Source organism: Ananas comosus, linkage group 18 (genome assembly GCF_001540865.1).
Source record: "Ananas comosus cultivar F153 linkage group 18, ASM154086v1, whole genome shotgun sequence".
Taxonomy (NCBI): domain Eukaryota; kingdom Viridiplantae; phylum Streptophyta; class Magnoliopsida; order Poales; family Bromeliaceae; genus Ananas; species Ananas comosus.
The window spans coordinates 10,732,977-10,755,702 of NC_033638.1; the positions used below are offsets into that span (position 1 = coordinate 10,732,977).

The window sequence follows — 22,726 nt, forward strand, 5'->3', positions numbered from 1 at the left end:
TATTAGAAGATTCCTTCTTCACTGCTACGGTAGAGAACCAGTCTAAAAAAGTTGACTCAAATCTTTGATGTAAATCTATGCAAAATTCGTGTATGGCAAAGAAGTAATCGAACTCTTAGAAAATTGTGGTGATTGGTCAATAGTAAGTCTTCACTTGATAACATTAATGAGGCAAAAGTGTGTTTGGCAATTGAATTATCCAAGATTTATATGCATTGATGTTATCTTAGGATGTTAATCCAATATCATTTTCTTCTAACAATTTGTTTTGTTGTCATGTTTCCATATTCAGGTGATTGTCGAGGCGACGATCTATTCGGCATCTAAGCGAAGCACGCCCCATGGGCTTCTTCCTTGAACCGAGACTCCCCATCTCTTACAGCGAGACACGAGAGCAGATCTACTTCCTATGTAAGCATCATGTGAACGACTTCGTACGCGATGGCGACAAATTCCCCTATTGTACCGCGAATTCCCTACTCTGCCCCCCCCCCCCTCTAAGGTTGCGACGGCGCAACGACCTCCGGGGCGCCGATGTCGGTGAAGAGGCGTCGTCATCGAGCGGCGGAGGAAGCGAAAGATGAGGGAGAAGAAAGGCGAGAAGGCCGAAAGAGATGATATAAGCGTCGTCGTCGGAGGCAGTGGAGGAGGGTCGGAGGGAGAAAAAAAAAGTCGCAGCAGTCTCAGCGGGGTCCGAGCGAGAAGAGAGGACGCGTCGGACAAAAAACGCGAGCGGCGCGGCCTCCGCTCCGCCTCCGCCTCCGCCTCCACATTCTTGGAAGGGAAAGAAAAAAGAAACGAGAGATAAAAAAAAAAAAAAAAGAAAAGAGAAAAAATATAAGAATATTTTGATCAATTTGTTTAAAAAATCGAGTTGAATTGTAAAAATAAAAAATGTGACCCATTTTTTGTAAAAGTCAAAAACTAGTGAATTTTTTATGCAAATCGGCCTATCCCTTATTTATAATCGGGATTTTATAGAGAGAGTTTGCGTGCAACTAAAACCACGTCGGTCCCCGCGAAGCTGCATATTTCTTTCGTCCCCAACCTGTCCGTACGGTTGTCATCTTCTTCCTCCTCCTCCGCCGATAGGGTTTCTGCCATGGCGAATCCTATGGCGGCGTCCAGGAGAGGGGTTCGCGTGGTGGGGAATTACTTAATCGGACCCCAGATCGGTTCGGGGATGTTCTCAGTGGTCTGGTTGGCGCGGCACCGCATGCGGGGGACGGAGGTCGCCGTGAAGGAGATCGTCGTCGATCGCCTGAGCGATAAGCTCAAGGAGAGACTCCTCACCGAGGTCTTCATCCTCAAGCGCATCAAGCACCCCAACATCATCGCCCTCCGCGATTTCTTCCAGGTTTTTTCGACTTTCGATCTTTAATTTCGCTTCTTTCGGCTTCCTCGGATCTTTTTACGTTATTTCGATGCTTGTTTACCTTATGCGCACGTAGTTAACGTAGATCATCTCTACATTTACTAACTGATGTGTTCTAGCGAGGTTTGTGATGGAGTCGAACGCGAGGACCTAGATTTCCTAGAAAAGTGAATGATTTTAGTGAACTTGCCTCAACATTTTGTACTAACAAATATTTAAATTATCTATGTGTTGTTTAATATAACACAGATTAGTGAAACTACTGCAGGGACCTGTTATCCAATGCCCTGTTGCCCCTCTATTTTTGTCGCTAAGGGCTTTTCTGATACATTTCTTCATGTCTTAATACATCGGTAATGATTTCTGTATTTATATCAGAATTACAGGAAGAACATGGTATATCAATACGAATATTGGTTCACCGCTATTCGTTTGCTGTAGCCTTTGCGTGTGAGGCTTAAATTATCTAATTTGCTGACGGTGTGATTTTAGTTTATGTGTTTGTAATGAATAAAATAGCTCTAACTTACTTTAATAGAATAAACATAAATCTGATAAATCAATATTGTTAGTTATAGAATTGCTACAATGGCCCTCTTGTTGTTGGACATTTGCTATGCAGTGCATACTGTATGAAATATGAGCTTGGCCTTCCCCTCTATAGTTAGGAACTACTAATACATAAACTAACATAAGGAAAGAAATAGATATCTTGCCGTATAATTATCTATTTTCGTTTTGGGTATGAAATCTAGTCTTCTTTTCCCTTGTTACTCTAGATTGGTGAGAGGATATATCTTGTATTGGAATACTGCCGTGGCGGTGATCTATCGATGTACATGCAGCGTCATGGAAGAGTTTCAGAAGCAATTGCCAAGCATTTTTTGCAACAGCTAGGTACTTGTAGTTTGGTTTTATGTACTGAGACAAGGCCTTTGTAGTTATATTAGCATGGTCTCTAATATGTTCTTGCGATATCTCTAAATATCCATAATAATTTATTCTGTTACAGCATCTGGTCTACAGGTGCTTTGTAAACACAATGTGGTTCATCGAGATTTAAAGCCGCAGGTTTGTTTCCTTGTTATTCTAATGATGAATGACTACTTTTCCTTGTTAGTGTAATGATGACTAAGTACTTTCAGCTTTTTAATCTATATGGCTAGTCTCTGCTTTCCCAAATCAAGCTATAGGTACATCTTATAAATAACACTCCATACCTTGTTCTAACCCATCTGTATCCAGCTCTTATTTTGAAACGAGGAAACTAAAGTTTGTATCGTGATCTATGGCATTGAACCAAGCTGAAAGTTTCCTGCCTAAAAGCAGATGCAAGCATTAGCCTTTCCCTATAATAACCCTGAGAATATGCTAGAATTTGATATTTTGGAATTAGGGAATGCCGCTGGATTTCTAAATAGGTATCCTTTGGAGTATTTTCTCTCCACTTAAGACTATTTAAGTCAAAGTAATTCGAGTTCTAACATTATTGCCTCAATTGTGTGAACTAATTCAGTTTTTATATCCAATTTTTTTGGTAGGATCTTAGATGTGTCTAAGTCTAAAAGCTTAAATCTTTTGATAACATTCATATCAAGATTGATCTCTAACTTCAAGGAGCTATGAATATATTTATATGACAAAATACATATCCAAGTCTAACCTTTTTGGAGTTATTGGTCTAAGTGTTAATACAATGCTTTTATGCTACAAATATTTGTATTAATTCAACTATGTTATGCATTTTGTTTGATTGCTGGTTTGCTGCTTTCTTTTTTATATTTTCAATTCATTATAGCTAATCTCAGATATTATTAAGTTGATTTCAGGTTTTCAAAGAATCTTGATATCAAGTACCAGCATTTCTATTTCATTTGGTATTTCGATTATTCATAAGTTGATGATTGTGTTCAACAGAATCTTCTTCTCTTGACAAAGGAGGAAAAACCTGTATTGAAGATCGCGGACTTTGGTTTTGCAAGGTGAGTTATCTTATTCTATTTGCAATTCTAACTCACACTATATTGTTTTCACTTGTAACATCGAAAAGTTTATTGACCTTTTCTATTTGTTGATCAATGGGAATATGAATACTTACTGATGTTCCATCTAATGCTGATTTTTAACTGCATTACCTGTGATTTACCTGTGTTTTGAAGTGTTACTTTTCTAGAAAATATTACCAGATTTCTTTCCATTTCCTCTGTTTCTTTTCCCCCCTTTTTATAAAAGGGTGTCTGTTTCTTTCAATTTATGTAGAATACTGGCATTTCTCTGTGTTTACTCACGTGGTTGTTTTTTTCTATATTGAGTTACTTTCCCAAGCAGATCTCTACAGCCATGTGGTCTTGCTGAAACACTATGTGGTACACCACTTTATATGGCTCCAGAAGTGATGCAAGTTCAAAAGTATGATGCAAAGGTGACAGACCCATCTCTTATCAAATAAGATTGTCCGACCTGCATTTTTTTCACTCCTTATCCTGATGGAACAGGCAGATCTCTGGAGTGTTGGTATCATACTATTTCAACTCGTAACTGGGCAAGCCCCATTTAATGGAAGCAATCAGATACAGGTTTTTCCCAGTTAATTATTTCTTCCTATCAAACTCTTCTCTTACCTTATTGCCGATTGAATGAGCTTTTCTATTCATCAGTTGCTGCAGAATATTGTTAAGTCAAATGAGCTACCTTTCCCTCGTGATAACAATCTTAGCAACGACTGCATCGACTTATGCAAGAAGTTATTACGACGCAATCCAGGCATGGATTTTTGTATATTTAGCTATATGTTTGTGTTTTTTTATCCTTCTAGCACTTAATTTTTATATGCCTTAACTCATTGGTAGCTTCAGGCCACAAGTATGGCAGAGCATAGACAGTGAGTTGCAGAATGGGATTGTAGTGGCTAATAAATAGTTCTTCATTGTTGATTTAGGTTGTTATGCATGGTATGATACTGGTGGTTTGAAGGGTTGCATAAAAAATCAAGCTTTTGAAGTTAACAAGAGAAATCAATTGGACTTATTTTTTCATTGTATTCTTAAGCAGTTTTAAATATGTGTTAGGAATTATATTTCAAGTGTTATCCTTTTCTTTTCTCTTGCTAATATTTTGCGTTCATATTGTTCTGACTTTATTATGCCACTTTTCTCAACAAAAATGGTATCAAACTTTCTGAGAACTCATGTTATAGTAGGAAAACCTTCTTATGTTCCTTACCTTTCATATGTATTAGTTATTCTTTGAAGATGCGAATTCTTATTTTTCTTTGATGTTTCTAACCCGTCTAATGCTTCTAGTGGAACGCCTTATGGTTGAAGAATTTGCAAACCACAAATTTCTGTCAGTAAACAAGTCAGATGGAGATATAAGGTTAAAGTCATATGTTATTCCAGCCTACCCTGCACAACTTTCCAAAATGCTAATATTTTAATCTTGTATATACAAGTAGCAGTCAAGTATCTACCAGCACAAAAGATGGCCTTACTTTGGTTGATTGCAGTCCGATGAGGTCAATAGGACACAGTTCTCATAAAGATACGACAACTTGCTTGTTAGATAATGATTCCATGCAACGACGAGGAGGCACCCCAAGGCCTTCCTATGGGATTCACTCTACCAAATTACATTTAACTCCGGCAAGTAGCTTATTGAAAAAGACGGGTCTTCGTTCTATGCACAGTTCTAATGTCTGTAGACCGGAAGCTACAAGCCACCCACTTGATTCTCTGGACAGAAGTAAAGGGAAGGAGTATACAACTCCAAAAGGTATCACATTCATCCTTTTTATCTTTTATAAATAGTTTTTTGTTCAAACGAATGGATGGTTCCTGTCCTATCCCATAGTTGCAACTTAATTCCTAAACGTTTCACTTAAACTATTCAGTTTGTGAATTTTCTCATATATTCCATTCCTGGCTACTATAAAACAAATCTGACAGAAGTTGACTTCCTCCTGCAAATTTACCTTCTTAATCCCATTTCAGATATACTAAAACAATGAGAGTCATTTCACAAGAGTTGGTGTGAAATGGTTATTTCACAGGAGATTTTTTTTTTTTTTCCGAAGATCAAGGGTGGAATGGCACAATGGGAGAAAGTTTAGGGATTAAGTGCTTTGGTGAAAAGTTCAGGGACCAAGTCACAATATCAATGTGGTGCAGGGACTATCCATACACTTTTGCACGACTGGAACTGATTTTCTTTTCTTTTCTTATATGTAGATGGTATGGCCATTGATTGGTTGGAGCGTGTAGATGAGGATTTTGTTGTTGTGACTATGCTACCTCGACAGACATCTTCATCAGGTGCCTCTCTGCTAGGTGATTCTCCATACAAATCAGAAAACTCAAGGAAAGCATCCAGAGATGTTAGTGTGCTTTCAATAGAAGGTGTATCAAGGGATTCACCTATAGTGACAGAAAAGGAGTGCATATTTAGGGTTGGAACCTTGCAGCATTGTGCGTCTGCCGTAAATGAGGTTGTCAAAGAAGAGGTAAATAGTATGACGGTTTTCAAAGCTGGCTTTTCCTTTGTTGTTCGTGATTTTTTGGATGTGTTCTCGCACTATACAAACCAAGGATTTAAGTGCCGTGGCACGGGACCGTGCCGGAAACTTGCCGGCACGGTACGGCACGGTGCGTACCAAGCCGTGCCGATGCGTGCCGGTCAAAAAAATTCTTATGTGCCGACACATAATAGCATGAAATATTTATTTTCTGTAGCAACAAAATATTCTAACTATTTTTTATGTCTTTTTATCATATCTTTTGAACTTTATTGAGAAAATTACTTATTAATTTAAAGAATTGAGGGTTTTGAGCTGTGCCATCGGCACGGGGTCTGTATCGTGCCGGTATTTTGTTGGCACGGTACGGCACGGTGGATACGGTCCGTGCCGACGGGTACTTAAAACCTTGATACAAACTTCGATATGTTTGATTGTTGGTTGCTTGGAGTTTCCTTTTAAACATTAACAAGCGATTCCTATGTTCTCATCTTTTTCTCATGCTACTTGGATTCTCCGAGTCAGTAATCTGCCTGTACAACCAGAGCCCTTACCTATGAATTCTTTATTTCTGTTTTCTATCATTGGTGTCCTTGAGTGTTCTTATAGTCTAAAATTGATACTTCTTTTTCAAAAAAAAAAAAAAAACCCTTAAAATTTTTGTCAACTTTCTTTTCCATCTGTTCTTTTTCGGGGGTGGTATCAAATGTCAATTTTCACTCTGAGATTGAAAATGGTAGAAAATTGGAAGCATTGGATGTTCAGCTAATAATACTTGCAATTTGGAAGCCAGTAATGTACATTTGCCACACTTATGGGGCCTCAGAAAAGACAAAAAGAAGATAGGGATGCTTCCCGTTCCTTTGTGAACTCTCAAATTCCTGATGTCGTATTCTTGCAGATTGAAAGAGAGTTCATTCATGAAGTTGGGCGTGCTGAAGAGCTTGCTTCAGAATTTGTGCATATAGCTGGTATATATATGCTCTTATTGTTTCTAGTTATCAACATAGTTTCTTTCTATCCTATGCCAATGTTGTTTATTTCTATCCTATTCTGACATAAAAAATGAACATGCAGAGGCTACTGATATGCCGGATGGGATTGAGATAATATCTCTGTCTGCGCTTACGTCAGGCAGACTTGGTGCTGTGAGTAACATACCATCTTTTCGCATGTTACAGATTTGTTATCGTTAGTTTTCCTATTCCCTTTTGGAGGAGTATTTGGGTTGGGGGTGGGGGGTTGGGGTGGTGCAGAGGGACAGTTCAAAGTTCGGCCCCTTGAAGTTTTGACCTGGATTTCAACTTTGGCCTTGTAGTTTCTATCATAGCGATTTGATCCTTAAAATTTGTTCTTCATAATTATTTAGTCCTTGTAGTCTAATCATCAAAAAATAAAAAGCGCCATGTCACTAACCTTATTTTTGTTTTTCCAAAGAACACCAAATCATGATTAGAAAGTATTTGAATAAATCATGGGCTCTTTGCTTGCTGGTTTCTGTTGTTTTTTATTATTATTATTTTTGGTTCATGGACGGTTAGCTTTCATTGTTCATCTTAAATAGAACGAAGTTACTAATGAAGAATAAAACAGGTTGATGAGATGATGGGAAATGAAGAGAGAGCTACGAACCGGTATTCAAAAGCAGTGGATTTGTTGCATTTCCTATTGGTGGAAGCGCCCTCTCTCGCTCTCAAGCCGCCATTGACCCTGACAAGTTCACTTCGTCGCCGACTCTGGTCCTACATTGATACGCTTAACATTAAGTGATTGCAGTTCAAGTCCGAGAGGTCCAAAACTGATGCTCCCCAATTGCCCCGCAACCTGTAGAACCTGTACTGCAATTACATTAGCCCCATCCATCAATTTGTACAGTTTTTTTTTTTTTTTTTTTGGGTGTGTTTTCTTCTTTTTTGATCACCGTTGGTTTAGCATGTGATATAGCTATGGTATAGTGCCTTTTAGATTGTTCATAATAGGGCATGATTTTATCTAATAATAGTAGAGTTGTACAGTATCACCATTATTGCTCGAGGAGGCAATCTAAACATATCCACTTGGCCGAAAGAAAAAGATTTCTGTGTAAATCGAGATTGTTTGTGTTAAAAAAAAAAATTGATTCAAAATGGTATCCTATTTTAATTTCTTTATGTGATTTTTAATCTCTTCTGGGCTCCACATTTCCAAAGCGCACACTGGCGATCAAGTGGCAAAAAGTTGGGCTCCACATTTCCAAAGCGCACACTGGCGATCAAGTGGTAAAAAGTTGGATAGTTGGCATAGAAAGTTTTAAATTTAAAGACCAGTTATTTTATATTTTTAGTTTAATTTATATATATTTTTTTAAACGAAGCAGGAGCATACTAATATTCTTTTAAAAAATAAAAATAAAATAAAAAATCCGGTTCAACGCCTCAAGATTGCTTGTATCCACGAAACGGCTAGACTTAAATAATCCGTTTCCGATTAACATTTCAAACGTGAAGCTTTACAAACCAACGTGAAAATTCCACAGTAGCCAATAATAGTCCCCCATGCCACTCATTAAAAACGACATTTACTCTGTTGTTTATTACTAGTGTTTTTATGGCCCGGCCCAGTGGGCCAGGTCGAGCATTACAAGTCCGCGACCGCGTCTGGGCCTCCTTCGTGTTCCGGTGGAAGTACCGCAGCGTCTCTTCTCCTCTCCTCTCCTCCTCTCCCCTCCCCTCCCCACGGCCATGGACACTCACCACGCATCCCGGGGCCGGCGTACGGTAATCACCCCCGCTCTCTCTCTTCTCTTTTTCTCCAACAACAATTGGAACACCGAATCGCGTGCTTATTTTCTCATCCCTCTCCCCATTTTTCTTTTTTCTTTTTTTTTTGCGTTCCTCCTTTTCCCCCAATTTCCACCACAGTTGGAAGAAATTCGCCAAAAGAGAGCCGCCGAGAGATTGCACAAAGCGTCCTCCGGATCCGATCTCGAATCCTCCAATCATTCCGGTGTGCGCTCTCTCTCTCTTCTCTGTTTTTCGTCCATGGCGAACGCATATGAATCGTCTTACGAATCGGGGGATTTTGTTGCCTTTTTCAGGGAATCACAAATTGGAGAGCGAATTCACACCGGCCGAGGTTCGAAGTTTCGAATTTCTTCACGCCTGAATCTATCCATATGCTTTGTTTCCTAAACACAGTTTTAGATCAATTTGTGGCCCATCAGAAAATTAGTTCTCAATCGAAGATTTGAGTTAACAATGAGTGACTCTGTAAATTTCGTGTGCAGAGAGATTCTCATGCGTTGCTAGCTCGAGTCAAAGAGCTTGAGAGTAGAAATGCTGAATTAGAAAAGGAAAACCAGAAATTAGTGTCGAAGGTACTATATTCAATATACGTATGCACTTTTATATAAGAGACGGAAACTCATGCGGCTTGTTTCCAGCTCGAGGAAAAGGAAGTCGAGAAGGACTCGCTGACGAAGCGTTTGAATGATCTGGTAATTAGACAGGATTCCTTGACATTAGTTTTGTTCTGCGTAGTTGGACTGCGTTAGCAGAATGTCCTTCAGCTTACTGATGTCTTATCGTGTTTATATATATTGTACTTTTGTTCTGTGAATCTCAGGAACAAAATAGTTTGCCCTCCTTGAGAAAAGCCTTGAAGGACCTTTCGATAGAGAAGGATGCAGCAATAGTCGCAAAGGTGCCAGATATTTCATCTGTATCTTGCGATTATCCTTTGTCGACAAACACTACGGTCTTAATTGTTTTTACTTGTTCTGAACAGGAGGATGCTTTGTCGCAACTTCGGACCACTAAGAAACGGTTGAAGGAGGCGGAAGAGGAGCAGTACAGAGTTTGTTTTCCATCGGGATACTTTTTCAGCTAGATATCATTTCACATTTCTGACATTATTAATATATTTTCAACAGGCTGAAGAGGACGCTGCAGCCTTGAGAGCAGAATTGAATATGATGCAGCAGCAAGTAACGGTTAATTCTTATAGTAACATCCCATTAGGGAACCCGAATGAGCATACTCTTTCCCTGGAAAAGGAAATAATGGATTTACAAATTAAGTTAGAGGTATATACATGTGAGTTAGCCCCTTGCTACCCAGGTTGCTTCGCACTGCTGTTGTACATTCTTACATTCTGCTTGTTTTATATGGTTGCCTAATACAGCAAGAGTCACTGCTGAGACAACAAGACCAACATAAGCTTGCAGAAGAGCAGCTCCGGCTTTCTTCTCTAATGGATGAAAAACAACAGCTGGAAGATAGACTTGCAGCATTAGCCAAAAAAGCCGCAGGTATAAACTTACATAGGTTTGTAACGTCAGATAGGGGATCGATAAGAAAGTAAGCATAAAGATGAGGTTAATTATAATCTTGAATTGGCTTTTATGTAAAGTCATCCAGATCATCAGTTTCACTGTCTTGTTCCTTTTTACTATGCAGAAGAATCTTCTGATAATGCAGCTCGCAAGGCATTTTCAATGGTAAGGCTCAAATTTTGGAGTTGGATTTTTGTTTCATTATTATAGTCGAACTTGTGGAGAATTTGAACAGATCAAAATATCTTGTTTTCACGCTTTGGATTTCGACTTACAAAATATTTTCTATGAAAAGAAAAAACAAGTAGAAACATTGCATATTAATTTTATTGCCCCAGGCATTCTTGTATTTTACATTCTTCAGTTTCTGTTGTTCTCACTATTACATTACATGTTGCTTTGAAGCAAGATAAAGAGAAACTTGAGAAACAATTGCATGATATGGCTGTTATGGTTGAGAGACTTGAGGGTAGTCGACAAAAGCTGCTAATGGAGGTACAATTTGTTTTTCCTTTTTTTTTTTTCCAGTAACGTGAAACTCTTTTATTTTAGTAAGTGTCTATATGATATTTTGGAAGATTGACTCACAATCGTCCGAGATCGAAAGACTGTTTGAGGAGAACTCGAGTTTGTCTACTTCTTGTCAAGATGCCATGGCGGTTGCTATACAGTGGGAAAACCAGGTATATGAATGAGTCTCTTTTTAGTAGGCATCTAGTTTTGGTCGACTTATGCCACCATTATTGTGATTTTCTTCCGCACCTACTTAATCGAATGCACACCAATACTGTGAAATTTTGTTTCTCCCATTAATGATGATGAGTATGGTTAGATAATTACTTTGATTACTATCAAGGCTTGCTGTTATTATCATTTAAGACAGCTCTGTAAACTTCCTCATCGTCCCCAATGAAACCAATGCATATCTTGCTATATATGCATTAAATTAGCAGAGATGGTCTTGATAATGATCATAATTTTTGTCAATTAATCATGAGAGAGTTAAACAAATTTCCTTTAAATTTCCTGTGAAACAGTGGTATTATAACAATCACTGATGCAATATTGATTTTCACCTTCACTGAAGAAAAGGTTATAATAGTATGTATGATTGCTTCAAAAGCATATACTGTGCACAAACCTAGGCAACTGGGTTCCTACAGCACCAACATGAGACCAATCTAGGCATTTTAAGTGGCTATTTTATCAAACCTATTTCTGTATCTATTACATTGACATTAAGAATTACAGGTTAAGGAATGTCTGAAGCAGAATGAAGAGCTCCGAGGTCTGTTAGATCAACTGAGATCAGAACAAGGCAATTTATTGCAAGCAGAAACTCCCAATATCCAGTCACATGTTCAGGCTGAGAACGGAAGCATGTCCGACCCACCAGAATTGGTCACTGAAAATCTACTGCTCAAGGTAAGTCTTTGAGGTTGATTGAGGTAAAATTTCGCTGGCTTTAGATCTTCAAATTTAAAAAAAAAAAAAAATTCTACTGCTCAAGGTAAGTCTTTCAAGCTGATTTAGATGAAATTTGGCCTACCTCAGATCTTGGAATGCTTGAAAATAATAAAGCTAGACGTTCCTTTTCATCTATAGGCAACTAAATGACAAGGTCACTTTTAAGTAGATATGACTTTTTTTTTCCAATTATCTAGGATCAACTTGTTAAAGAACAAAGTAGATCGGAGGGCCTAGCAGCAGAAGTTATGAAGCTTTCAGCTGAACTGAGACGTGCCATCCAGTCGCACAACAATCTGGCGCGCCTGTAATAACCTACTTACTATCCAATTCTGGCCTTTTTGACTGTTTTAAATTTCTAGAGAAACTAAATTCTATTCTTTGTTTTTTCAGCTATAGACCCGTACTGAAAGATATAGAGAATAGCCTAATGAAAATGAAGCAAGAAACTTATAACACGCTCAGCTGATAATAGCTGCGGTGTGGCTATAGTTCATCATCTGCTTTCAGCATCAATTCTCTACGTATAACTTAGATTGCTCCTCCATCTCTTCCGGGCTACAAGCATCCGTCATCTATAGCACCGGAGGTTCTTAATTCAGAGGGCTGCGCATAAGCTGTGGTGATACTGAGGGGTGGTTTCCATTGTGAAAAACTGCAGCTGTTTCCTCCTTCTGGACTAAGTAGTTTGGTAAATTTAGGTTCCAGGTTTGGACCAATTGTTGTTGATCAGTCGTGTAATTGAAAGAAATATAGCACTGGAGCTGTTTTTTATAGGATGATTCTTTGTAGCAGAAATTATTTTTACCGGATGATGTTTTATCTTTAAGAGTCATAGTTCTTATCTTTGTGTTCTGCACTAAAGATCAATTTTTATTCAAAACGAATTTTGTGCGGACGAAGGCAAAAATGCGTGAGGGTTTACATGCATAGCAACCCTCTTTCAGCTAGCAGAGTTCATCCGATAGTGCTGAAAAATCATAGCAAGCACAACAGAGTGTGAATTAGCCATGCTTCTCATAGTTTATCTTACTGCTCTATGGCTTCTGCTACCTTTCGTTTGTTTGGCCCTGCGATTGAAAAAGCTTTGACTACTAGAAAAACCCATATATCACGCATAACCAAAAAAGCATTGAAGTTTTTGTTTCTCGCTTCAGTAGGAAGCAGCTGGAAAAATACAAATATAAATTTTGCCAGTCATACCAAAAGCAACTGCAAGGCACTTCGTTGACAAACCGTCATGACGAAAGATTCATCATACACAACCCTATTATAAGCCTCCAAATTCAGCTGCTTCAAGCCGTATTACACGAGACATGCCAAAATGCATTAAAAAGTCATTTTTAACATTTCTAAGCTTTCAAATAATAGAGATAATAAGAGTTTCTCTTCAAACCATCATTTTGTATCAAATGATACATGCACTTTCAAATATTAAGACTTCTAAAACTTCTTTGCGATCAGAAACTTTTTCCCGACCAAGGAGAAAATCCAAGTCAACCAAATAGGCTTCTAAAGCCTTTCGTGATTAATGTATGTACAACTGCAGCACCATCTCACACACAAAGACATAAAAATATCTTGAACTACCCATATGGAGCAACCTCCAGAGAGGATGTTGCAAATTATTTGGCTTCTCGAGTGCTCTCCTCCTCCCAAGGATCAAGAAGCTTGCACCTTGCAGCCATCACGTGTATTGTTGGTAAGAGCCTTAAATACACCAGATAGACACAGGATTAGCAAAATAGATGTTCAAATTACTACAAGAATTGCTAATGTGAACTTAAAAAGAAAATAAAGAACAGCAAACGTTGGAAAAAATAAATAAATAAATAATACATAAAAAAAGGTTAGTGCGGTCTTATAAATGCTTGCAGAAGATTTGGCGAGTGCTCATAAGATGGCATCAATTACTGCTGAAAAGTTCATAGTATATTACGCACAAATTATGAATTCTAATGGCAATGTACTCGCATAAACATTCTACGTAAGCCCTCAGGCAAGGATCATTCTCTATGATATTTACAGCCAAAGTAAGATCTAGGATCATTTGCTATGAAAAACATTACATTAAAAATTCAAGAATGACAATCATATGGTATGGCTTCAGCCTTTATCAATGACTTTCTTTTTCTCTTGATCATGATGGAAACTCATCAACTGAGTCAACATGAGCGAAGAGTTCCTAATCACCTTGGTAGACAAAGTACTACTGATAGAATTAATATCCTATACTGGATTCTAGAATAAAGAAGAAACCTTGACTAATTGATGCCACAAAGAAATATAGCTAGGAGGGAAGTCTCCAAGACAAATAAAGGCTACACCGGATATTGAAATAAAAAATGAACAGATAACAGTTACATGAGGTAGTGCCCCGTTTACTGAGTAGCATTAGAATGAGCAATGTGCTTAAGCTCATTCCGGTCCAACATCTAATGCGGGACATACGAATCCAATAACAGATTCTGGATCCTATAACCACGGCAATTGAAGAAGAAGAAGAAGGAGAAGAAGAAGAAGAAAAGGCAAAGCAAAACTAAGCCATAGCAGAAGTGGAGCAGAATATTGTTTAAAGTGCGGTAGCTTTCGCCAACAGACCAAAATGTTTCAAGTTCGTTTTTTCTAACATGTTATTATGCTTTCACAAGCAATACAAACCCTGGAACTCTAAACCTTACTGCTTGCAACCAAGATATACAAACCCTACAAGAGGCAACAACATCCATCTCCAGATGAAGCAGCTCCATCGTTAGCAGTCTCCGGCACCAGGGCTTAAGGACAATCACCAGAAGTCGCTAAAACCAATAATAATGCTGCTGATCCCCAGTTTGCAAGTTAAGTTTCTTCTCCTTTTCTAACCTTGTTTTGTACACTGTTGATCTGGAGAGGCCAAATTGTGTCAGCCAAGGAAGGTATTGCAGTCTAAGCATGGTGTTGTTCAAGTATGACGATAGAGTTTGTGCATCTTGGTTGCAAGGAATGATGCCCATAGGTTTACAACTTCTAGCACTAACAAAAGCTGATCAGATCAAACTCGCTAGAAAAGATGGACTCAAAACCTGTTTTACATAGTGCTAAGAAGTGTTCTGTTTTAACCCCCTACATAGCAACTGCCATGTCCCCCACAATAAGACTACAATCATAAATACAGATTTACATGTTATAGCATAATGGCTACAGTCTGCTTCGATCATGTTGGTCGACTTAGCAAATACCACGGTCACTTTTTGCAACACTTAATGCGATAGGCACATAGCTCCCATACTTGAAGGCAAAGGAAGGCCATACAGTCTGCTTGCTTTATAGGGTTGAACAACTGGGCTATTATAACATACTTATAAAGACTACCGAAGATATGGTTATTGAGATGAATAAGTGATTTTACAAGAAAAGGTAGCATAAAAAGAGAACACTCGAGGTTGGAGTGGGTTATTAAGGAGAAAGTGCAGGATGTTCCGTTGAAACCATACATCACGTATAAGTAGATATGTAAATGCCGCAAGATATAAAACAAAGTAATCTAGGTAGGTGAGCAGAAGGGCACTAAAGAGACGCTCAATATAACATGGTTAAAGCTGATTAGCTAAGACTTTCATAGTTTGCTTACGAAAGGCATGCTCGGAAAAGGATAGAGTAGCAAAAGAAATTAAACAGTGAAATGGAGTCAACTGGATCCTGCAAAGAAGAGAGAGATGAAAAAAATGAAAGAAATTAAGCAGATATGTAGTAGAAGAAACATAGGGAAAATCTATGTAAAAATATAACAATTTGGGCTTAAAAGGACATCCTTAATCATTTAAAACCTTCCAATCTGTCAACTGTCACAATTGGACTTTTAATACTGTATATGGAAATTAGAGTTATTTCAGCATCTTTAGTTGTTCTTATTAAAAAAAGAATGAAAACCCACTAGACGCAAGCTTCTCCAAAATTTTATCAGTTATGCATGACAGAACCCAAATGTTTTTCTTTACAAATATTACCAAAAATAGGGACAAAAATCTTTTAGAAAGAGAATCGATCTTTTGATATCAGAAAGAGAAACCATTTCTCCTAACTGTCTATTTCTGGAATAAGCATAATAAGTTGACAACCACAGCCAAGACAATGAGGCAAATGCCTCCTTTAGCTGCTTCTGCAGAGATCCCATGATACAAGATTGCTTTAACACCAATGAGACAGCATTATGCCTAATTACTCGCATTTCAACGGTCAACTGGCAATAAAAATGAGCAGGGTTGGGTGATGTGATCAGTAGCAACTAACCTCAAAGACATTACAGGTGAAAAGGACTTTCTCAATTATCAGATTTTTGTTGATATCATAAATTTGGATTTTTTCTCTGCAGGCTTGAGAATTTGAAAAGAGCACATTAAGGTTTCATCCACGCTCATCATTGCACCAGCATTATCAAATTCACCACAGTAATTTGGGGCTGAGAATATGGTAACCAGTTGTCTGTCGGCAAAGAATTCATAACCATCCTCAACAACCTGGAAATCATGAGAGGAACTCAAAATGTATACACAAACCAGAAAAAAACAAAAAATAAAACATAATATAGTAAACAGAAAATATTTAAGTTTATGACCTGGTGAGCCCGACAGATAAGATCTAGGTCAAGTCTTTCTAGGAATTCCGAAACTTTGTCTGCTCCAAATGTGTATGAAACCCCTCTATCGTTCATTCCCCAACCTTGCATATCTTTACCAGGATCAGACCAAAGTAAGTCACACAGTAAACCAGTATCTGGCACATCAGTTGGTCGAGTCAAGTTTTTTATCTGATCCAAGTTGGTCAGGTCAGGAGAAAGACCACCGTGCATGCACAATATCTTGTCATCAATTAGAGCAGCTACAGGGAGGCAGTTAAAGCAGTCAGTAAAGACTTTCCATAGCCTCACATTAAACCGACGCTTGCATTCATCATAAAATCCATATATCCTGTTTATAGAAGCACACTCATGATTTCCTCTCAGAAGAAAAAAGTTTTCAGGGTATTTGATTTTGTATGCCAAAAGAAGGCATATTGTTTCCAAGCTTTGCTTTCCTCGATCTACATAATCACCTAAGAATAAATAATTGGCTTCAGGAGGGAAACCACCATATTCGAAAAGCCTTAAAAGATCACTGTACTGTCCATGGATATCACCTGAAAATTCAGATAAAAACACGTAGTCAAGAAGTAATCATCTTAAAGAATGAGAATAAGCTATGTGATAAGTTATTTGTCTTAAAGATTGAGAATAAGCTATGTGGTAAGTTATTTGTCCACGCAGAACTAAAACATTCAACCAGTTGGTTATAAGGAAACAACAAATCAAGGCAATAACCTCTTATGTCTAACATCAAACACAGAGCAAAAGAAGTATAGCCAAATACCTCAAAATTCGATTCTATTTTAACAGATTTAGCTTCTTTACAAATTAACCCCAACAGCAAACCAGTGGATAGGGAATTCTTTAGGGTAAGGACAGTTGCAGACTGCGGAACTCATTAGATGAAAAAGAAAAGCATCAGTATTTCTCTTATAGCATAACATATAATTAAAAAGCAACAAAACTACTACACAACAATCAATTTATGTGGGCCTTAGTTGACCTGTGTTGAACAGCTCTGATAAACCATGAGGACAACCAGAGTGCAAACATGTAGAACCCTATCTGAACTGTTCCTAAAAAGATGAAGATTAATGGCGGACAGCTGCAGCTGATGCTGCAGCTACAGGCCAACAAGGAAGGCATATCATATCAGCTTACATTTTAACATCTGGAGCCCAGACCAACTGCAATAGTTTGTATGCAGCATTCATTTGAACAAAGTTATACTTAGCACCAGATGCCACAATCATTTAGAAGCAACTTTTTAAAGGGCAAGTTCAGAAGAAATGGAAGTATTGGAATCGAATATAATCTGGATGTGATAAGAGTCATAGACACATAACAGGATTGCTAATAATATCATAATAGGAGTACTCTCTAAAATCAAAAATAAATATGTTTAAGAAATCAAGACCTTGGTGAACAAGTGGTCTCATGACCTCTCGGTTCACGGGGACCTACAAAACTCTGCAACAATAGAGAACCTTCCAAAGCCGTTTTAAGGTGACTACCACTGTCACCAAGTGAAGAAAAGGAAAAAACCAAACAAATCCAAAAGAAAGAAGAATGTTAAAGATAGAACAAAAGATCCATGCAAATTTCTTCCACTTTGTAAGTTTCTAACATCAGCTGGCACCCTCTATTTAACACAAAACCATATACCAAAAAATTGCACTTTGTTGACAAACAGGAGTAACTTTGACACCACATATTGAGTGAAAAAGAATTTACAGAATAAGCCATGATAGAACCTCACTTTCCATCTTTATGGTTTATGGAGGACTAATTCAGGTTGATTGACAGTTGCAAGAATTTGTTTGTTCTTCTTGGAACTTTCTAGTTCTCAAGGGCCAAGAGGCTCTATCCGACTCAATATTGTTAGGAAATAGTTTAATGGTGACAATGGAAATATATGTTATAGTCCCAAATACCCATTGAATTTCATACCAACAAAACAAGGGCTGCTATACCGCCCGTGACTACTCACATTTCAACAAATCCTCTCGCCAATTCTCAGTTGGCTGACCTCCCTCTCATGATTTCCACTTTTTTCGTTATACAGCCTCTTCTCTTGGCAACTATTATTCTTTTAATACATCAAAAGACACCTCTGCACAGTAGAGTAAATGTGGCGGGGGCCATCATAATAGAGAGCTATGTGAGAAAGGAGCATTTCTAATAAAGGACTGGAGGAGGAGGTTTACATCTAACAAGGAGAGGAGCATGTAAGGAGTTTGTTAATCTGGGAAGGATATAGACTAGATATGCATAGAGAGAGAGAGAGAGAGAGAGAGAGAGAGAGAGAGAGATGGCTAACAAACCTCTATCCACCGTCAAGTTGCTTGCACATACTGACAGTGGAGAGCAGCATCGTGTAAGAAGGCATAATCTTCAGTCATTTTTGACAACTACAGATGTTAAATTAGTTATTTTTATATGTCGACTACATCTCAGCAGCAGTTCAATAGATTTAACCTCCAATGATATAGCAAAATTAATAATTACAAATGTGGGGGAAGGAATAGCATTCAAGTTCAGTCCACTAATTCAATGACAAGTAGACTTAGCCACATTTAGCTAATTCTAGATAAACTAGATAATAATGCTATATCCAGGAAACATGGTTAGCTCTAATAGCTATTTTTACCAAGACTTACCACAACAAAGTACCATATTTGTCTAGGAACGCATTACTCATATTTTAAGCGGGTAAAGTGTAGACTCTTCCAACCATTAACTCAAGAATTTCACAGCTGAGTGTATCAAAGATCTATTAAGCAAGTGATAAGCCAAATAAATAGCAAACATTAGAAAAACACGATGTTCCAAAAGGAAAACTTTACGCAAACTCGTCCGAAACCTCTTTCGTAAAAAACCCTAACTTTCCCATTCCTGAGCTAGTGAATGTAATCTTCGTCAACCTCTCCGAACTATCGATTATCTCACTCCTTCCCTAAGAATGGAGCCCCCCCACCAAAAAAAAAAAAAAACCCACAACTAACCAATCAAATCCAAAACAATAACAACAACAATAACAACAACAACAACAACAACAACAACAACAAAATCGAAGATGCAGCCACATAAAAGGATCATCTTTCTCCCTTGAACAGCGAAAAAACAGATGAAATCCAAGATTCGAGGACGCAACCGGATGGACATCGACAACGAGAGGCGGGCGATTTTGAAGAGATCGAAGAAGAAGGGGGACTGACCGCAAATCTTGATGGGGGCTTCGAGCTCGAGGAGATTGGGCTGGCTGAGGAAGATCTCGCGGGAGACGTTGCAGAGTTGGCGGATCTCCGCCTCGGAAAGCTGCACCTGCTTCCCGGGCCTCGCCGTCCTCACCTCCAGCAGCCGCCGTATGATGTCGTCCAGCAACGCCGGATCCATCCCCGCCGCCCCTTGCCCCGCCATGCTCGATCAAATTCGAATTCGAATCGCTCTCCCACACCCACGCCCTCCTCCGCACGAAGAGAAGAGAAGAGGAGAAGAGGAGAAGAGAAGAGAAGAGAAGAGAGAAACCCTCGTCTCCTCTCCCCTGCCCTAATTTCCGAGTTGGGGGAGAAAGAAGGGATAAAAAGCGGAGAGGTCAGGGGAACAAATAGATAAACATATATATTAATTAATATATTATATTATATTATTATATATTATAACGGGAATTAGGTATAAATATTATCGGAATATATAAAAAGAGAATAAGGAAGGGGGACGGGGGACGGGGGACGGGGTAGAGGGACGATATAATTGTGCGACAGCGGGGCCTGCAACTTCAACGGCGGAGGCTCCGATACGTCCTCCCCCATCGGACTTTTTTAAAAATTAATTCTTTAAAATTTTATAATTTATAAAATAATTTGGTTAAATTTATATTTGGTAAATTAATTTTTTCCGCACGTAGAATGCATTATTAGAATTTTTATTTAATTCTCAGAATTATATAAATAAATTATTAAAATTTTTAAATTATTAAAATTATATATTATTTATTAAAATTTTTATTTAATTATTATAATTATATATGATATAAGATATAAAAATAATAATAAATAAGTAAAAAATGATGAATAATTTATTGCATGAAAAATTAGAAAGTCGGTAAATCGTTAACCATTTTTATAAAAGTAATAAATCATTCATCATTTTTTAAAAAAAATTAATACGGCTCTTACCGGACAAAAAATAATTAGGTTCGTCAAAAAAATTTATAAGATTGTTTATGTAAATAATAAATTTTATAGAATCGTTTTGAAAAGTGTCTCCTCGGATCTGTCCCTCTCGTCTTGTGATCAGTGATTGTTTTGCCGACATAGATTTATTAACAAAAATTTAAAGTGACTTAAAGTAAATTTTGAATTTCCATGGAATAATTGGATTCAATATAATATACTTGTTTGCAGGTGATTATTTCTAAGCCGTCGGATTAATGGGGTTACAGAGGGAGCATCAAAATTAAATAATTAAGCATGTTTCTTTTTTGGTTCCTAATTACGTATTATTGTTCTTCAACTTTTGTGCTCTAACGTGTTCAACTACACTCGGTTAGGGATGCAAATGGATCCGGGTTGGTAGAGCTCCGCTCCGATCCGCCCCGAATGGGGTGGTAAGTGGGAACAAAAAATATAAAAAAATATAACCCGCCCCGAATCCGCCCCGATGCGCCAAGTAAATGGAGCGGGAGGTGGGAGACTCTTTTCTTCCTTCAATCCGTCCCGATCCGTCAAAAATCCAGCTCCCGTCCCGATCCGTCCCGAATGAAGCGGTAAGTGGGAACTAAAAATAAAATGAAAAGTAATCCGCCCCGAATCCGCCCCACCCTGATAAAAAATGGAGCGGGAGGTGGGAGAACTCTCCCGCCCCCAGATCCGTCCCGTTTGCATCCCTACACTCGGTCTTCGTGGCCCACACAAGTGATCAGAACCAGGCTTTAGAGCCTCTCTCTAATCTCACCCTTCCGATGCACGAATAAATACTTCAAGATAGTTTTCACTTGCAGGTTGAGTCGATCGAGCTTTCCTTCTCCCAAAATCAATGTCACTACTTTCCTAAGCAAATGTAAGATCAATAATGCTTAGTGGGAATCACTTCTTTGGATAATGATTGTGAAAGAGAGCGCTTCCTACCACATCCTAGTCAAATAGGTTCTGTATCTGAGTAAGAATTTTAAACTAATGCCTTGAATATATAATTAGAGTCCATGGCAGTGCGTACCCCAAGTAGCGGGCAGTTTGCATAGTAAATCTTATTATTTGCTTATCAAAGGGAGGATACTTAAATGTACAAATCTACTATTTTGGAGTTATATATATGGAGAGAGAGAGAGTAGAGCTACTATAATATCGAAAGTATAAAGGATCTGGCGCTTCCGACTTTTTGGTCCTTAAATCAACCTTTATGATCATTTTTAATATTTGGATTAATACTATTATTTTGTGGGGACTACTCAATTCTAATGATACTTCTCAACTTTAAAGGAGATCGCAATCATTCCAATCGTACAATTCTTGATCTAAGAGTCAAAAAGTCGAAAGTATCAAATTTCTATACTTCCGATAGTATAGTAGCTCTACATAATATATAAATATATAAATATATATATAGAGAGAGAGAGAGAGAGAGAGAGAGAGTTGGGCTGAAATACTATTGATTTGGATATTTTTATGTCGTTAAACAAAAAAGGGCTCATATCGATTATTAAAATTATAAATATTGAAACCCTTTGATCATTAGGCAAATGATTTTGAAAAGATTTGAAATTTAATTTCTAAACACTTCAAGTGGTATAGATCATGTTCAACGATACCGATTGTCGATTTAAAGGCTATATCATCGAAAACAAATATATAGCAATAGAGCCTATTTACTATCGATAGTATTCTAACCCAACTCTCTCTCTCTCTCTCTATATATATATATATAATAGAAAAATAAAGATGTAAATAAAGTTTTACGTTTTATATATAAATAAATGTGAAAAGTGCCAACATTTTTATCAATTTTGTGTGTCCAATAGAAAAAATACTAAGTTTACTGGAAGGGATAGGTTGTTAGAAATTTTGTTAAATATCATTCGTAGCGATATAAAAGAGGGTGCAAAGCAGTTTGAATTGTTTTCCTCTTTAGATGTTATTATAAATATCTTACAAAATTCTCTCAAAGGCATATTTGATATAAGTAGGTTGTCAATTATTGCAAATCCAAGCCAGACCTTATTTGTTGATGTGCTTGTGTGGTCCAAATCATTCAGCTTTGAGAGAAAGGGACTAGAAGTGTACAGCGTAAGCTATTAGCCTTCCTCCTACTGCGCTATCCTCGCCATCTTTCACCTCTCCGAACATTCACATAATACACCCCAAAATACAATGTATATTTTATGTCCCTTCTATTCTACGTCTATTAATATTTTACTTGTCACATCAATTTTTTAAAAATTTATTTAGATTTTTATCAATTCTA

General features: G+C 37.8%; 3 protein-coding genes across 7 annotated transcripts; 2 read left to right on the top strand and 1 right to left on the bottom strand.

Annotated features, from left to right (window-relative positions):
* On the top strand, window positions 987-8,011 carry LOC109724253 (serine/threonine-protein kinase ATG1c-like). 3 transcript variants are annotated; one of them, XM_020253012.1, is made up of 13 exons: window positions 987-1,357; window positions 2,155-2,272; window positions 2,388-2,446; window positions 3,293-3,357; window positions 3,704-3,797; window positions 3,871-3,951; window positions 4,033-4,138; window positions 4,678-4,750; window positions 4,830-5,146; window positions 5,602-5,873; window positions 6,787-6,856; window positions 6,963-7,033; window positions 7,479-8,011. In XM_020253012.1, the coding sequence occupies exons 1-13, from the start codon at window positions 1,103-1,105 to the stop codon at window positions 7,653-7,655; spliced, it is 1,758 nt and encodes a 585-aa protein (XP_020108601.1). In that variant the 5' UTR covers window positions 987-1,102; the 3' UTR covers window positions 7,656-8,011. The 3 variants fall into 3 exon arrangements, with proteins under 3 accessions (XP_020108601.1, XP_020108602.1, XP_020108603.1); XM_020253013.1 differs by having other exon boundaries at window positions 4,833-5,146; XM_020253014.1 differs by lacking the exons at window positions 6,787-6,856; window positions 6,963-7,033; window positions 7,479-8,011 and adding an exon at window positions 6,298-6,780 and having other exon boundaries at window positions 5,602-5,946.
* On the top strand, window positions 8,486-12,510 carry LOC109724475 (paramyosin). The gene is made up of 15 exons (XM_020253317.1): window positions 8,486-8,641; window positions 8,786-8,870; window positions 8,962-8,999; window positions 9,151-9,240; window positions 9,307-9,360; window positions 9,489-9,566; window positions 9,651-9,719; window positions 9,796-9,948; window positions 10,047-10,173; window positions 10,322-10,362; window positions 10,603-10,692; window positions 10,776-10,880; window positions 11,449-11,622; window positions 11,862-11,971; window positions 12,058-12,510. Exons 1-15 carry the CDS (start codon window positions 8,606-8,608, stop codon window positions 12,131-12,133), a joined length of 1,326 nt encoding a protein of 441 aa, XP_020108906.1. The 5' UTR covers window positions 8,486-8,605; the 3' UTR covers window positions 12,134-12,510.
* LOC109724003 (serine/threonine-protein phosphatase PP1) lies at window positions 12,933-19,895 on the bottom strand. 3 transcript variants are annotated; one of them, XM_020252583.1, is made up of 5 exons: window positions 19,483-19,890; window positions 16,735-16,818; window positions 16,259-16,521; window positions 15,934-16,160; window positions 12,933-13,374 (listed from the first exon to the last, which is right to left on the bottom strand). In XM_020252583.1, the coding sequence occupies exons 1-4, from the start codon at window positions 19,682-19,684 to the stop codon at window positions 15,972-15,974; spliced, it is 738 nt and encodes a 245-aa protein (XP_020108172.1). In that variant the 5' UTR covers window positions 19,685-19,890; the 3' UTR covers window positions 12,933-13,374; window positions 15,934-15,971. The 3 variants fall into 3 exon arrangements, with proteins under 3 accessions (XP_020108172.1, XP_020108170.1, XP_020108171.1); XM_020252581.1 differs by having other exon boundaries at window positions 16,259-16,818; window positions 19,483-19,891; XM_020252582.1 differs by lacking the exon at window positions 12,933-13,374 and adding an exon at window positions 13,980-14,547 and having other exon boundaries at window positions 16,259-16,818; window positions 19,483-19,895.

Excerpts from the sequence above, each read along its gene's own strand:
- LOC109724253 (XM_020253012.1), top strand. The coding sequence starts at position 1,103 with ATGGCGAATCCTATGGCGGCGTCCAGGAGAGGGGTTCGCGTGGTGGGG. Across the intron at positions 1,358-2,154 it reads CCCTCCGCGATTTCTTCCAG|ATTGGTGAGAGGATATATCT; the intron begins GTTTTTTCGACT and ends TTGTTACTCTAG. Across the intron at positions 6,857-6,962 it reads AGAATTTGTGCATATAGCTG|AGGCTACTGATATGCCGGAT; the intron begins GTATATATATGC and ends ATGAACATGCAG.
- LOC109724003 (XM_020252581.1), bottom strand. The coding sequence starts at position 19,684 with ATGGCGGGGCAAGGGGCGGCGGGGATGGATCCGGCGTTGCTGGACGAC. Across the intron at positions 16,819-19,482 it reads AGCCCCCATCAAGATTTGCG|GTGATATCCATGGACAGTAC; the intron begins GTCAGTCCCCCT and ends CTGAATTTTCAG. Across the intron at positions 16,161-16,258 it reads TTATCTGTCGGGCTCACCAG|GTTGTTGAGGATGGTTATGA; the intron begins GTCATAAACTTA and ends CATGATTTCCAG.
- LOC109724475 (XM_020253317.1), top strand. The coding sequence starts at position 8,606 with ATGGACACTCACCACGCATCCCGGGGCCGGCGTACG. Across the intron at positions 9,361-9,488 it reads CGAAGCGTTTGAATGATCTG|GAACAAAATAGTTTGCCCTC; the intron begins GTAATTAGACAG and ends TGTGAATCTCAG. Across the intron at positions 10,363-10,602 it reads CTCGCAAGGCATTTTCAATG|CAAGATAAAGAGAAACTTGA; the intron begins GTAAGGCTCAAA and ends GTTGCTTTGAAG.